This window comes from Hyaena hyaena, unplaced genomic scaffold, assembly GCF_003009895.1.
Source record: "Hyaena hyaena isolate Hyena2069 unplaced genomic scaffold, ASM300989v1 scaffold_49, whole genome shotgun sequence".
Lineage (NCBI taxonomy): Eukaryota > Metazoa > Chordata > Mammalia > Carnivora > Hyaenidae > Hyaena > Hyaena hyaena.
This window is the reverse complement of record NW_024080681.1, coordinates 3820191-3832832: the sequence shown is the minus strand read 5'-3', so window position 1 is coordinate 3832832 and position 12642 is coordinate 3820191. Positions and strand designations below refer to the sequence as shown.

At 36.2% G+C, this 12642-nt stretch overlaps 1 protein-coding gene across 11 annotated transcripts in view; it reads left to right on the top strand.

Moving 5' to 3' along the window:
- ICE2 (interactor of little elongation complex ELL subunit 2) overlaps positions 1 to 12642 on the top strand; it is a 65443-nt gene that overhangs the window by 51202 nt on the left and 1599 nt on the right. For 8 of the 11 annotated variants that reach the window (XR_005528191.1, XM_039230602.1, XM_039230605.1 and 5 more), the window contains 3 exons: positions 4032 to 4116; positions 5344 to 5394; positions 9379 to 9637. Coding sequence is in view for 9 of the 11 variants with exons in the window: in XM_039230602.1 (XP_039086533.1) it covers positions 4032 to 4116; positions 5344 to 5394; positions 9379 to 9637 (395 nt within the window). In the remaining 2 variants the exon portion in view is untranslated. Of the gene's footprint in view, positions 1 to 857; positions 2442 to 3366; positions 3428 to 4031; positions 4117 to 5343; positions 5395 to 9378; positions 9638 to 12642 lie in introns of those variants that run through there. The other 3 variants (XR_005528192.1, XM_039230610.1, XM_039230609.1) reach the window with 3 other exon arrangements.

Genomic DNA, 12642 nt, shown 5'->3' with positions numbered 1-12642 from the left:
CTCAAGATTTCGAGGAAATTTAAGATTTCTCCTCAGAAATCAAAATTGAGGAATGGTACATTAGATTTTTGGAGAAAAAAGTGAGGGTAGAGTTTTATCTGCATGATTGAGCAATTCAGATAAAACTTAACCTTACAAGACAGTGATATAAGATCTGAGTTACTTTCTTTAACTGAAGAGCGCCTTGGTTTGTAGGACAGGAGTTGAGTGATTTTCAGATTTGACTATTCCTCAGAATCACTGTTATGGCTTATGAGAGTAGAGATTTCTGGCTCTGACCCTACAGTTTCTGATTTAGTAGGTCTGGAAGGGGACCTCAGACATTTCTAGCATGGTCTCAGGTGCTGCTGATGCTGCTGGTATGGGGACTGTACCTTGAGAACCACTACTGTAGCTCAGTCTCTTTTTCAGGTAGAATAAATGTACTTTTTTTTTTTAAATGTTTGTCTGCTTTGCTGTACCATGAACATATTCTCTTCCCCTCAACTGGATTATTCTTTTTATCCTCAAGCCCCATAAAAACATTAAGAGATAGTCCTTAAAGAAAATTCCTGAAATAATCTTATCACAACTTCAAATCCTTTATATATATCAATTCTATATAATTGACAAAAGGCAGGCCTGGCTTTGCACAATTCTAAGATACACCAGTTTCAGTTACTATGGTATATTTACTGTAACTAATTATGTAAAGTACATACTCCCCTGCTGACTCTCCAGTCCACACAGATCCACAGCATGACTGGTGACTGGTGATTTCACGTTTTCCAAAGTCTGTCAGTAGTCACTGTGTACCTGTGTCTGAGTTCATACACAGAAAACAAAGTGTGTCGTTGTGTTCCTTCCTTGTCTCCCAGTGATAAACTCATGACATTTTACTCAAGTGGATAATCAAAGAGAGAGTTGGCCAACAGTGATTAAAGCACAGCCCAGAAATAAACAGTGATACTGCTGGAAGTGCAGTCCGAATTGAACATAAGTGGAGTTGCAGGAGAAATAGCCGACCATGGCAGTGTCGGCGCTGCTGCCGTTCAAGAGACCACAGATATGTCGCTGCAGGAACGTAGCGGAGGCTAACTTGCGGACATAAATGAGGAAAGTGGTTTTGATATGAAGGATGAAAAAGTGACACCAGCATAAGATTTTACATAAAGAAACTCTTGGGGATGTTTCCTGACATTGAAAGCACAGAAGATACCATGTTGGAAGCTGATCCTCACTTAGAAAGGAATATGACAGTTCACGGCATAGAAGAGATACGTGCTTTCTATCATAAGTTGTACCAAAAGAAAGTGGCAAGCAAGCAGTGTTCAAACTGCTCTTGATAAGTTTCCTATAAATAAAAGAATCTTCAGTGTTTTTAATGTTTTAAATTCCAGTAAATTCCAGTATACAAATAAACACTAGCTTTACTATCTTTTTCATTTCCCTATATACATTTACAATTGATCGAGAATTCATAATGTTTTGACAAAAAATTTTAATGGTTATGGAACATCTGTAATTTTTCCCCTGATAATTAAAATTGCTTGCTTGGTTTCAGTTTGTATGGTTTTTTATATCATCCCATACTGCATGCAAAGCAGGACTGCCTGTGTGTATGTATGTATGCACGTATAGGTGTGTTTGTGTATATGTATGGTTTGATACATGTATATAAAGCCTTTATTTGTATTATATAAAGGCTTTATTTGTACTCTGTAAAGCAGTGTTTCCCCAACCTTGACACACAAACAATACTTGGATAGCACACTGTGATGTACAAAAGTGATTGCTCATGGCTGCCGGGCAGCGGCCAAGAAACTTTCCATCCCAAGCCTTCCTCCGCTGCCCCAAGGGATGAGGAGATGAATATCTCAAGTACACATATGAGTCATTTGAGGCCTGCAGGGGAAAATGCTCTTATATTGAAAGGATTTTAAACTCCTTGAGGAAGTAGGCCATGTGGCACTTAGAATGGCATTCTCTATATAGTCTTCTTTGACCATATTTGACATGTACTATAACACATAATTTTTACTGAGATTTACTTATCTTGAAGATAAGACTTGTTAATCTCCTCAAAGGTGTATTTAGTAAATGTTTGAATATATTATATTTAAGATTCCCTTTCTACAGTAAGTAAAACATTAAAGTGTATCTCTGTTATTAGAAATGCCACTGTATAATGAGTGTTAGAAATGCAGAGGTGAAACTAAAACTTGGCATAGGGAATAACAAGTGGAAGTGGGAAAAATGGATTCATTGTTTTAAGGAAAAGCATCTGGTAAAATGTTTCTAATTCTTTTTATGAGCACAAAGCAAATGAAAGGGGGCTATATATAAAAATGACATGTGCATTTTTTATTGTCCCGATGATTGACATCAGCTTCTGGGTAATGTGTTTTGATAACTAAATATTGCAAATTAAAAAATAAAAACAAAACATGGTATTTTCAGCATTGATGAGTGTTACACGTCATACTAATTGTTGTTTTTAACTCTGGTACAATAGCAGGGTTTTTGTATTGACTTGATTATGTACATTTAACTCAGGACTATCTTTTATATCATCCTTCCTTGGTACATTTCAAAACCTTAAGTGTCCTGTCTCAACTTATTTTGTTGTAGAACATACACGTTCCTTTTTAAAATGGAAGTTTCTTCTTTTGCTACTTTGTTTCATAGAATTCTGGAATAGAATGTTTGTAAGAAAGTAAGATCTTAAGCACACTTTTTTTTTAATCATGGGAAATCTTATGGTGTGCTTTAATAGCCAGATTTTTTTAGCTTTATTGCAGTATGATTGACAAGTCAAGCTGTAAGGTGTTTAAAGTGTACATCATGATGATTTGATACACATGTACATTGTGAAAGGACAATTCCCATCCAGTTAATTAACTCCATCTTCACATATTTATGTTTTTTCTTTTCTTTGATGATTACATTTAAGTTCTACTCTCTTAGCAAATTTTGATCATACAATATAGTCTCATCATCTATAATCACCACATTACACATTATATATTAGATTTTCAGACAGTATGGCTGAAAGTTTGTACCATTTTACCACCTCTCTCTATTCCTCCCCCAGCCTCTAGAAACCACTTTCTTACTCTCTTTCTATGAGTTTGACTTTTATTTTTAGACTCCACATAATATTTTTTCCTCTGTTGTATTTTCCTTAGCATAATGCCCTTTAGTCTGTCTATATTGTAAACAGCAGACTTTCCTTCTTTCTCATGGCTGAGTAATATTCCATTTTTTTATATATACTACATTTTTATCCATTCATCTGTTGATGTATGCTTAGGTTGTTTCCATATCTTGGCTATTGTAAATAATTAAACTGGATTTTTATAATCTAATTTTTATCTTAATAACCAGGTGTGTGTTAGAGATGTGAGAGCATACCCAAACTATAAATCTGACCATCCACTTGCTTTGATAATAGGTACATATTTCTCTAAAAATTTAATCTCTATGAAATGCACCTTTAACTAATAGGAAATAGAAACACCAACATTTTAACAGTTGGGTTTTTTTAATGTTTATTTATTTGGAGAGAAAAAGTGGCTTTGTGCAAGTGGGTGAGGGGCAGAGACAGATGGAGGCAGAGAATCCCAAGCAGACTCCACACTCTCAGCACAGAGCCTGACGCAGAGCTCAGTCTCATGAACCGTGAGATCATGACCTGAGCTGAAATCAAGAATCAGATGCTTAACCAACTAACTGAGCCACCCAGGCACCCCTTATCAGTTATTATTCTTAAATTTGGGTCTTAGAGGTTATTTTTTGGTGTGCATATGTGTAAACTTCTCTATATTCGGCAAATACTTTAGAACTAATATGTGGGGTTTTTTTATAATCTGACTTTTGTGTCATTTTAAAATGCAGCTTTACTTAATAATAAAATGTATAATTCTCTTTTTAGAATGGAAGGTTTCTTTACAGTTGTTACAGTTTTGTAAAAACATATTTGAGGAGACTGGATAACTTTTTTTGTTTTTCAATACCACAATTGTTCTTTTTTAATTGATATTTTATTTTAGGCCATATTGATGCATTTACTTCAAAACTTTTTCTGCTAGAAGAAATTACCTCAGAAGAATTAAAAGAAAAACTCTCAGCACTCAAGTAAGAAAGTTTACTTTGTGGTGGGATTTTAACAACTTGTTAATATGATCACTGATTTTTATCTCTAATATTGGTTAAGTTTAAATCATTTCTTTTCAAGACTTTTAATCCTTTTATACATTGAGGCTTCCCCTAACCTAGTTTGTGATCCATCTATATTAATCATCTGCATTTTCAAATTAAATAGAATACCAGTGGCACCAGTCTTTCTACTTCAGACAGAGGAGGCTAGAGCAAGAGTAGTAGCCCAGCATCTGGGAGGTGCACGCAAGCACATGTCACCCCTTTTCAGGGATAAAAAAAGAAGAGTACATTCCTAGACTCTTAGCTCTAAGGATTCTATACCTTCATTTAGACATCCTGACTTCTAAAAGTTTCCCCTGTACCCTGGATGACTGTACATCAGATTGAAAGGAGTTTACTGTGCTCAGGAATGTACGTACCTAAATGCAAAGGAAAATAACTTACGAACATGGTCTAATTTATATGTCCCAGCTTTCTAGGAAGGACTGGTGGTAGTATGAAAACCATTTTACGTGTGAGGAAGCTGGGGCTTGGAGTGACTTGCTCCAGAGCACACAGCGGAGCTAGAGTGACAGCCTTGATAGTGAAGATGTTTGATTTGCCAGTAGGATGAGAACTGTCCTGACTTAGACTGTTTCCCGCTTTGGGGCTTGACACAGTTTTTGAAGGGTTTCAGATTCAATCTTGAATTCTCTGCTTGTTCTCAAAAATGTCCACTTCTTTTATAAGGATTGCTTCTTTTGAGGGGTAATTTTTTTTCTTTACATGAGTAAAAGTATTCTATACATTATTCACTGCCTGCCCCACCATTCCCAATGAAACCCATTTTTAAATAACTAGTAGAGGGAGTGAATTTAGGTCTAGAAAAGATACTAAAGAAATATATTTCATTTCCCTTTAACTAATCTACTTTAGCCACTACTCAGTGACTTCTCTGGCATCACACATTTAAAATCCCTCTCAGTTACTATGGAAGCTAATCCACCTTCTTCTCTAAAAGGCAAACTCTTTGCAGATTAGTTCTTCTAAAGACTTCTGTAAACATTTTAATTTAATCAAATAACTTTGGCATTCTGTGTTTTCCATTATTTCATGTTTTTATTCTTTGTTAGTAAGGGTGTTTCTCTTTCTGAGAAGCTACACTTATTAAGAATACCTTTTTTTTTATCATTTAACTTTACATGAATTTCTTCTATTTAATAGGATTTCAAATTTATTTAACATCCTCCAACACATTCTAAAGAAATTGAGTAGGTAAGTATTTTTTGGACATTTTGCATTAATTATGTATGATTTTCTTGGGTGAAAATTTGTAGAAACTTGGAATATATACTATCAGGGGTAGACAGAAAATAACCCAGAAATGCAGTATTTGTTCTCTTCTGTCAAGATTGAAATTGTGAAAAAATAAATAAAAGGGCAATATAATAGTATATGGCTTGCTAACAATTAAACATTTTTCTGTCTCTCTTGTATCGGTTTCCTATTGTCACTGTAACAAATTACCACAAATTTACTGCCTTAAAACAGCACAGACTTACTGTTTTCCAGTTTTGGAGGTCAGAAATCCAAAATCCTTTTTACTGGTCTAAACTCTTGTCAGCAAAGCTGAGTCTTTTTGGAGGTTCTAAGGTGATAGTCATATTCCTTGACTTGCGGCCTCTTTCTCCATCGTCAAAGCACATCGCTCACATTTCTGCTTCCTTTGTCACATTGCACCTAAATCACATTTGGAAAGTCATTGAAAGTAACATTCTAAAATTCTGGAGATTAGGATGTGGATATTCCCAGGGCCATTAAGGAGCCTAGCCGAGTTATATTGTTTATATATTTAGGATAAGGAAGCAATACAGTGCTGGTGTTCAAAACTCATTAAGTCCTTGAGAAATCTTAAATATGGATTCCCCACCTGATTCTTTTTATCAGACTGTTTTGTTATGTGAACCTTTGCACACCTATTATGCCCTTACCAAAAGATAAACTAAAAAACAATTCAAGAGTCTGAACTAAAAGTGAACAATCTCAAACTTCTAAGTCTTCTACTTATTATGCAACTTATTATGTTAGTTTCCTTATTTATAAAATGATGGTGTTGAGTTCAGTAATTTCCTATGTACTTTTCCATTCTGTGATTCTGTGGCAGGAATTTTATTTCATGTATTGTGTTCTTCATGTGAAGCACGGTACCTTATACATGACATTTGTCAAATGCCTTTTGGAATTTTATTATCGATATCTTAGTTTGTGTATTCATTTTCTACTGCAGCTATAGCAAATTCCCACAAAATTCATTTTGTAAAACAATACATATTTATTATCTTTCAATTCTGTAAGTCTAACAGGTCTCTGAGCTAAAATCAAGGTGTCAGCAGGAGTGATTTTTTTTTTCTCTGTAGTCTCTGGGTATGGTCTCTGTCCTGGACCTTTGTAAGTTCTAGGGTCCACCACTCCTTGGCTTATTGACCTTTTCCTTTTTCAAAGTTTCAAAGGCAGGTTGAGACCTCACATCACATTGTTCTGACTTCTTTCATAGTTATATGTCCTTACTGAGTCCCTCCTGCCTCCCTCTTCTACACTGAAGGACTTATGATTACAGTGGGCCCACTAACATAATCCAGGAAAATCTTACCATTTTAAAATCAACAGATTAGGAAGTTTAATTCCACCTTAATTCTGCTTTGCCATGTGATGTAACATATTCACAGATTCCAGGGTTTAAGGTATAGGCACCTTTGGGAGGTCATTATTCTGCCTACCATAGCTAGTCTCCATCCATGTACATTGCACTGGATGGTTACTTTTAAGATACTCTTCCTTGAAGTATTGCATTCTCCATGAATTCTCTGCAAACCAGAGCTTTCTTCATTTTTAGTGAAGGTAGTTAAGATAAATGATTTTCACTGATAAAAGCTCAATCTTTGAAATGTTACTTATTTTTACTACCATATCAATTTATCATTCTTTTCTTTATATGAAAATGTGGAAGTGATTGGGGAAAAAAGTTTTCCAGAGGATAAGAAAATAATTCTCTGAACTTCCTTTGTCAACACCAATTACTTTCCTTCTTAAAAAATTAATGGTGGGGGGAGCACCTGGGTGGCTCAGTCGATTAAACATCCGACTTCAGCTCAGGTCGTGATCTTTTAGTCCGTGGGTTCGAGCCCCGCATTGGGCTCTCTACTGACACCTCAGAGCCTGGAGCCTGCTTCAGATTCAGTGTCTCCTTCTCTCTCTTCCCCTATCCCACTTGTGCTCAGTCTCTCTCTGTCTCTCAAAAATAAATAAATGTAAAAATAGAAAATTAAAATTAATGGAAGCGGAACACCTGGGTGGCTCAGTCAGTTAAGCATCTGATTTCAGCTCAGGTCATGATCTCATGGTTTGTGAGTGTGACCCCACATCAGACTCTGTGCTGACAGCTCAGAACTCTTCTGTGTCTCTGTCTCTCTCTGCTCCTTCCCTCCTCTTGCTCTGTCTCTCTCAAAATTAAATATTTAAAAAATTGTTTTTTAATTTCTAAAAAGAAACTAGTGGAATGTAACTTCTCAGCTTTTTAGGCAGATGAATTTAAAGTATGATTAATCCTTATTTTAAATGATAAGCGAAGGAACTAAAAGACTCCTTAGCACCTTTGAGCTAGAGAAATATAAAATCCCAAGAAAGCATAGCCTTTTAGCTCTTTATGTTGATACACTGAATTCCTTATAGCTTTCCAAGGATAAAAGGAAAATGTAGATTTGATATTTGATGGAAGTGATTATTGAAGCAGTAGAGGATCATGATTAAGGATATGACCTATGGAGTTCAACCCCCTGAGTTTATATCTAAGCCCTGAACTCAGAACTTAGGGCAGATTGTTTAGTATCTCTAATTTCTATTTAGCTCTAATATAGAGTGAATAATTAAAATTATGCCTTGAAGATTTGTTGTGGAGGATTTAATAATAAAATGGTTTTAAGCAGTAAAAGAGTTAGCTAGTGATAAACATTCAGTACCTATCAGCTGCTGTTGTTATTTTTATTCTCATAGCACCTCATATTTTATTGTGATTGTTCCATTTTTTTCTTCCACTTTATTTTAAACTATGTCACATTCACTTTTGTATCTCTTAGCCTTTGTATTACTGGATACAAAGGCTCTATGTTTGTTGAATGAATTAAAATGGCTTGTATAGGAATACTGTGTATGTACACTCATGACATGCTTCTCAGTGTATGTTATCCATGGATTAGGCAGACTGTTTCCCATTAAATTACTTAGAAATTGATTGAGATAACAGTAAAAAGAAAGGAATTATTTATCCTGAATTAAAATAATTACCCAAAAATCATGAAAATAGTTAAAATAAGACTTCTTAAAACTTATTTGTTCATAAGTGTTTTTAGAGGTGGTATTCCATTTCCAAGTTGTTTTCAATTTTACTAATAGATCCTGATTAAGAAAATGCTATTGAAATTGACACAGTGAGAGATACCACCTCACGCCAATCAGAGTGGCTAAAATGAGCAAAGCAGAGAACTCGAGATGCTGGCTAGGATGTGGAGAAACGGGCACCCTCCTACACTGTTGGTGGGAATGTAAACTGTTGCAGCCCATCTGGAAAACAGTGTGGAGGTTCCTCAGGAAACTAACAATAGAACTCCCCTATGACCCAGCAATAGCACTGCTAGGAATTTACCCAAGGGATACAGAAATGCTGATGCATAGGAGCACATGTACCCCAATGTTCATAGCAGCACTCTCCACAATAGCTAAAACATGGAAAGAGCCTAAGTGTCCATCAACAGATGAATGGATCAAGAAGATGTGGTTTATCTATACCGTGGAATACTACATGGCAATGAGAAACAATGAAATCTGGCCATGTGTAGCAACATGGATGGACCTTGAGGGTGTTATGCTGAGCGAAATAAGTCAGGCAGAGAAGGACAAATATCATATGTTTGCACGTATAGGAGGATTAGGAGGAACTTGACGGAGGAACAAGGGGGAGAAGAAGGGCGGAAATGGTGGGGGAAAGGGAGAGAGGCAAACCATGAGAGACTCTTGAATGCTGACAAAAACTGAGGACTGATGGACGTTGGGGGGGGAGGGGGGTGATGGGCATGGAGGAGGACACTTGTGGGGATGAGCACTGAGTGTTATGTGGAAACTAATTTGACAATAAACTATTTGTAAAAAAAAAAAAAAAAAATTGACACAGTGAGCCAATGAGTTGAATTTCCTTGTATGATTTAGCTTGCAGGAGGGTTCCTACTTGTTGTCTCATGCAGCAGAAGATTCTTCACTCCTGATCTATAAGACGTCTGATGGAAAAGTTACTAGGACAGCCTACAATTTACATAAAACGCACTGCAGCCTTCCTGGTGTCCCTTCCAGTCTCTCAGTCCCCTGGGTCCCTTTAGATCCCAGTCTGTTACTACCATATCATATCCACCATGGAAGAATACCGTGTACTTTTCCACCTAAATCAGTAGGCCCCACACCACAACAAAAGGTAAGATCTTTTTGGCAATTAAATGTTCCATTAGGTTGTTTATTATTCATCTCTTTCATTGACAATATAGTATTTTAACCACCTGTCCACATTTGCTCCATTAATTACAACATTATTCTAAAAACTGTATCCATAAGAAGAGTAGATAAAGTTGTATACTTTACTGAGTCCATTCATTATCAGTGGAAGTTTCTATTTTTGTAAGGTTTATAAGTCAACTAAAGGAAATTCTGATAGCTTGTCCAGTGGGAGCATGAGTAATGTATCCACATAGTTAAATCCCTCTGTTCCTATGAAAAGCAAAGTTATATTTTTTTCTGATTTTTATTTATGTATACTGTTTGATTTCATTAAATATTTGAGACAGTTTGCCAAAGAATATTTACAATAAAATTACGGTAATACAATTAAAAATTGATAAGTAGGATATAGAAAATTGAAAAGCAAGTGTTAGTCATTAGTGAATGCAACATCTTATTAAATGTACAGTGAACTAGTAAGGACTAAATTGTGTTTGCAGACTATTGTCTAATTCCATATTTATTAAGTTATAATTAACATTACTCTCTATATAGAATCATTCCTAGAACTACCAGTTGAATGACTTTTCCCTGTCTGAAACTTTTGTAAAGCTAAGATACTCTTCACTTATATCATGTAAGATGTTCCACTTTGGGTTTAGTTGTAGGAAAAGTTTTGTTCTGTACAAGAGAATCTGAATATTCAGGAAATTAAAACTGAGTGTATTTTCCTTCCCTGCTGCCAAAAATCTTTGAGTCAAAATTACTGTCCGACTTCCATAATCTTCTCAATATGTGTGTCCCCAAATATCCTGTGGATATCTTCTGTTCTTTTTTTTTTTTTCCCTACAGTATATTAATCTGCAAATGTTTTCAAGTCCTTTTAGAACTAGCTGGATTGCAAATACTGAGAATCTTTTTATAATTTAGAGTGAACAAGGTTGTTTATATTTTTCAGTTCTTTACCCTAATGTTACTGTTTGGGAAGATCTTTTTAGAAATGAGAACTCCTTGCTCATTCTTAGCTAACTTTGACCTTGAAAACATATGTGGTTAACTAGTTCCTACAAGCGAAAGAATGGATAAAGTTGTTAACACTTTAAACCATCTTATCTACAGTTCTTGTTGGTTATTTCCAGTTTAAATTTCATTTGAGTAGTGATTTTTATAACTTCCTAAGGCAAAATTTTCTTCTCTAACTTAAATATTATAATTGAACACTACTTTCTAGGATAAAGATTTCCATTTAATTTGGAAATTCTGATTATAGTGTCTCACCCGTGACATAATTCTCCATGGGAGTGACCTATTCCTTTTTGATACAATTCCATATGTTCACGGTTTCGCCACATAAATACAAAGTGAAACAGTTCAATTATATGTATACAACTGAGCACTTGATTATTTGTATTTTTAAGACACTTCATGCATTAATGCCAATGACAAATCCTTAGTGAGATTATCTAAGACCCAGCTGCTAGGTCCAATAGACAGATAATAAATGCTTGGTTTGATATGTTTTCAGGCCCTTAAGTTTTTGGTAATCTCTTAGACATCTTCCTAATCTAGCTTGACGTTTGGTGGGAATTACCTGACCTTCCCCTGTTACTTCCTCCTAAACAGACCATGGGAATGAAATTTTCTAGTCCAGTCAAGGTAAGCACAGACAGGGTTTCTGACCTTAGCAGCAATAGGAAAAGACTAAAACTTCAGGAAACCTGAGGATGTAAGACCCTACATGAAACAAAAATCATCCACAAATTTCATGGCGTAAAAACTCATATAACAAATATTTCTGTCTCTGATACAGTCCTTTAGTCCCCAGTCTACTTGAACTCAGTCCTCATCTTTGTACAGTTCCTTAAGTACTAACCCTGAGAGATACCCCAGTGGAATCTATGTCTGCCTCAAATGCTTCATGGAGGAGAGCTTAATAGGAGGATCCACTTGCTTCCTATGCTACTCCTGACTTCTCCCACTTCCAGTCCTTTTGCAGTGGCTCTGTGCCCATCCCTTTTCTCTTTCTACAACTTAGGTAAACGATAGTCATTTTATACACACACAAAATCTCACACTGGAAGTTTCAAAATGCTTACTTTCATCAGCAGTACAGTAGATACAATTTAGGGTCATTGCTATACTCTTATAGTAAATATCAGCTGAGTGGGGAGTGGTATAGATAATCTGAAAATCACAGCCCTTTTCTAATCAGTGCATTTGAAAAGTTCATCAGATTCAAACAAACACACTGGCAGACTCAAATCCCAACTGGAGTTTTTCCTTTCTGGTCATCTGACGGTAAACCAAAAAATGCCCCTGAAGAGATAACACACCAGGTTAGAGAAGCTGGAGTCTGATGCATCCTTAATGATCCAGAAGCCCCTTGGGGCAATGCTAATAATATGTCTGCTGTTTAGGAATATGAGTGTGCTTGGAGTAACAATGCCACCCATCACCACCAGGTCTGGCATTCACTGGACAAGATGTGAAGAAACAAAGTGTGCAAGGTGGCCAGGGAAAATAGAGGCAAAAATGGACAGGTTCTGGGGAAAGGTTTTAGGATGGATGTACAGCTTTGACCCTTTTCTGTAAGGCCTGACTTTGTCCATTACCACTTTTCACAACTATGTTCTTTTAGTGGCCAAGAAGATGACAGAATTTCCAGATCTCGTCTTCAGCAGGACTACAGTTAGCAAGGGATTGTGTCCTAAGAATGTGTCTTCTCTCTTCTGTAGACTGTGTGGGTAGTAAGTGAGGGTGGGCAGCTACTTGTGCCAAGGAGGAGTAGACCTTAAGGCAGAACCAGCACCCCACCAAACTTTCTTCCTCCCACTTTTCTTCCTTTTTTCCTCTGTGGCCTCCATCCATTTTTTTCTTCCCCTTTTAATTTTTTTGCAAGAATCTTCCCTTTCAGCCTCTCAATGTTTCCTTTTTACTTGGGTTTTTTCTCTTTTGCCTTCCTTCCCCCCCCCCCCCCCCCCCCCC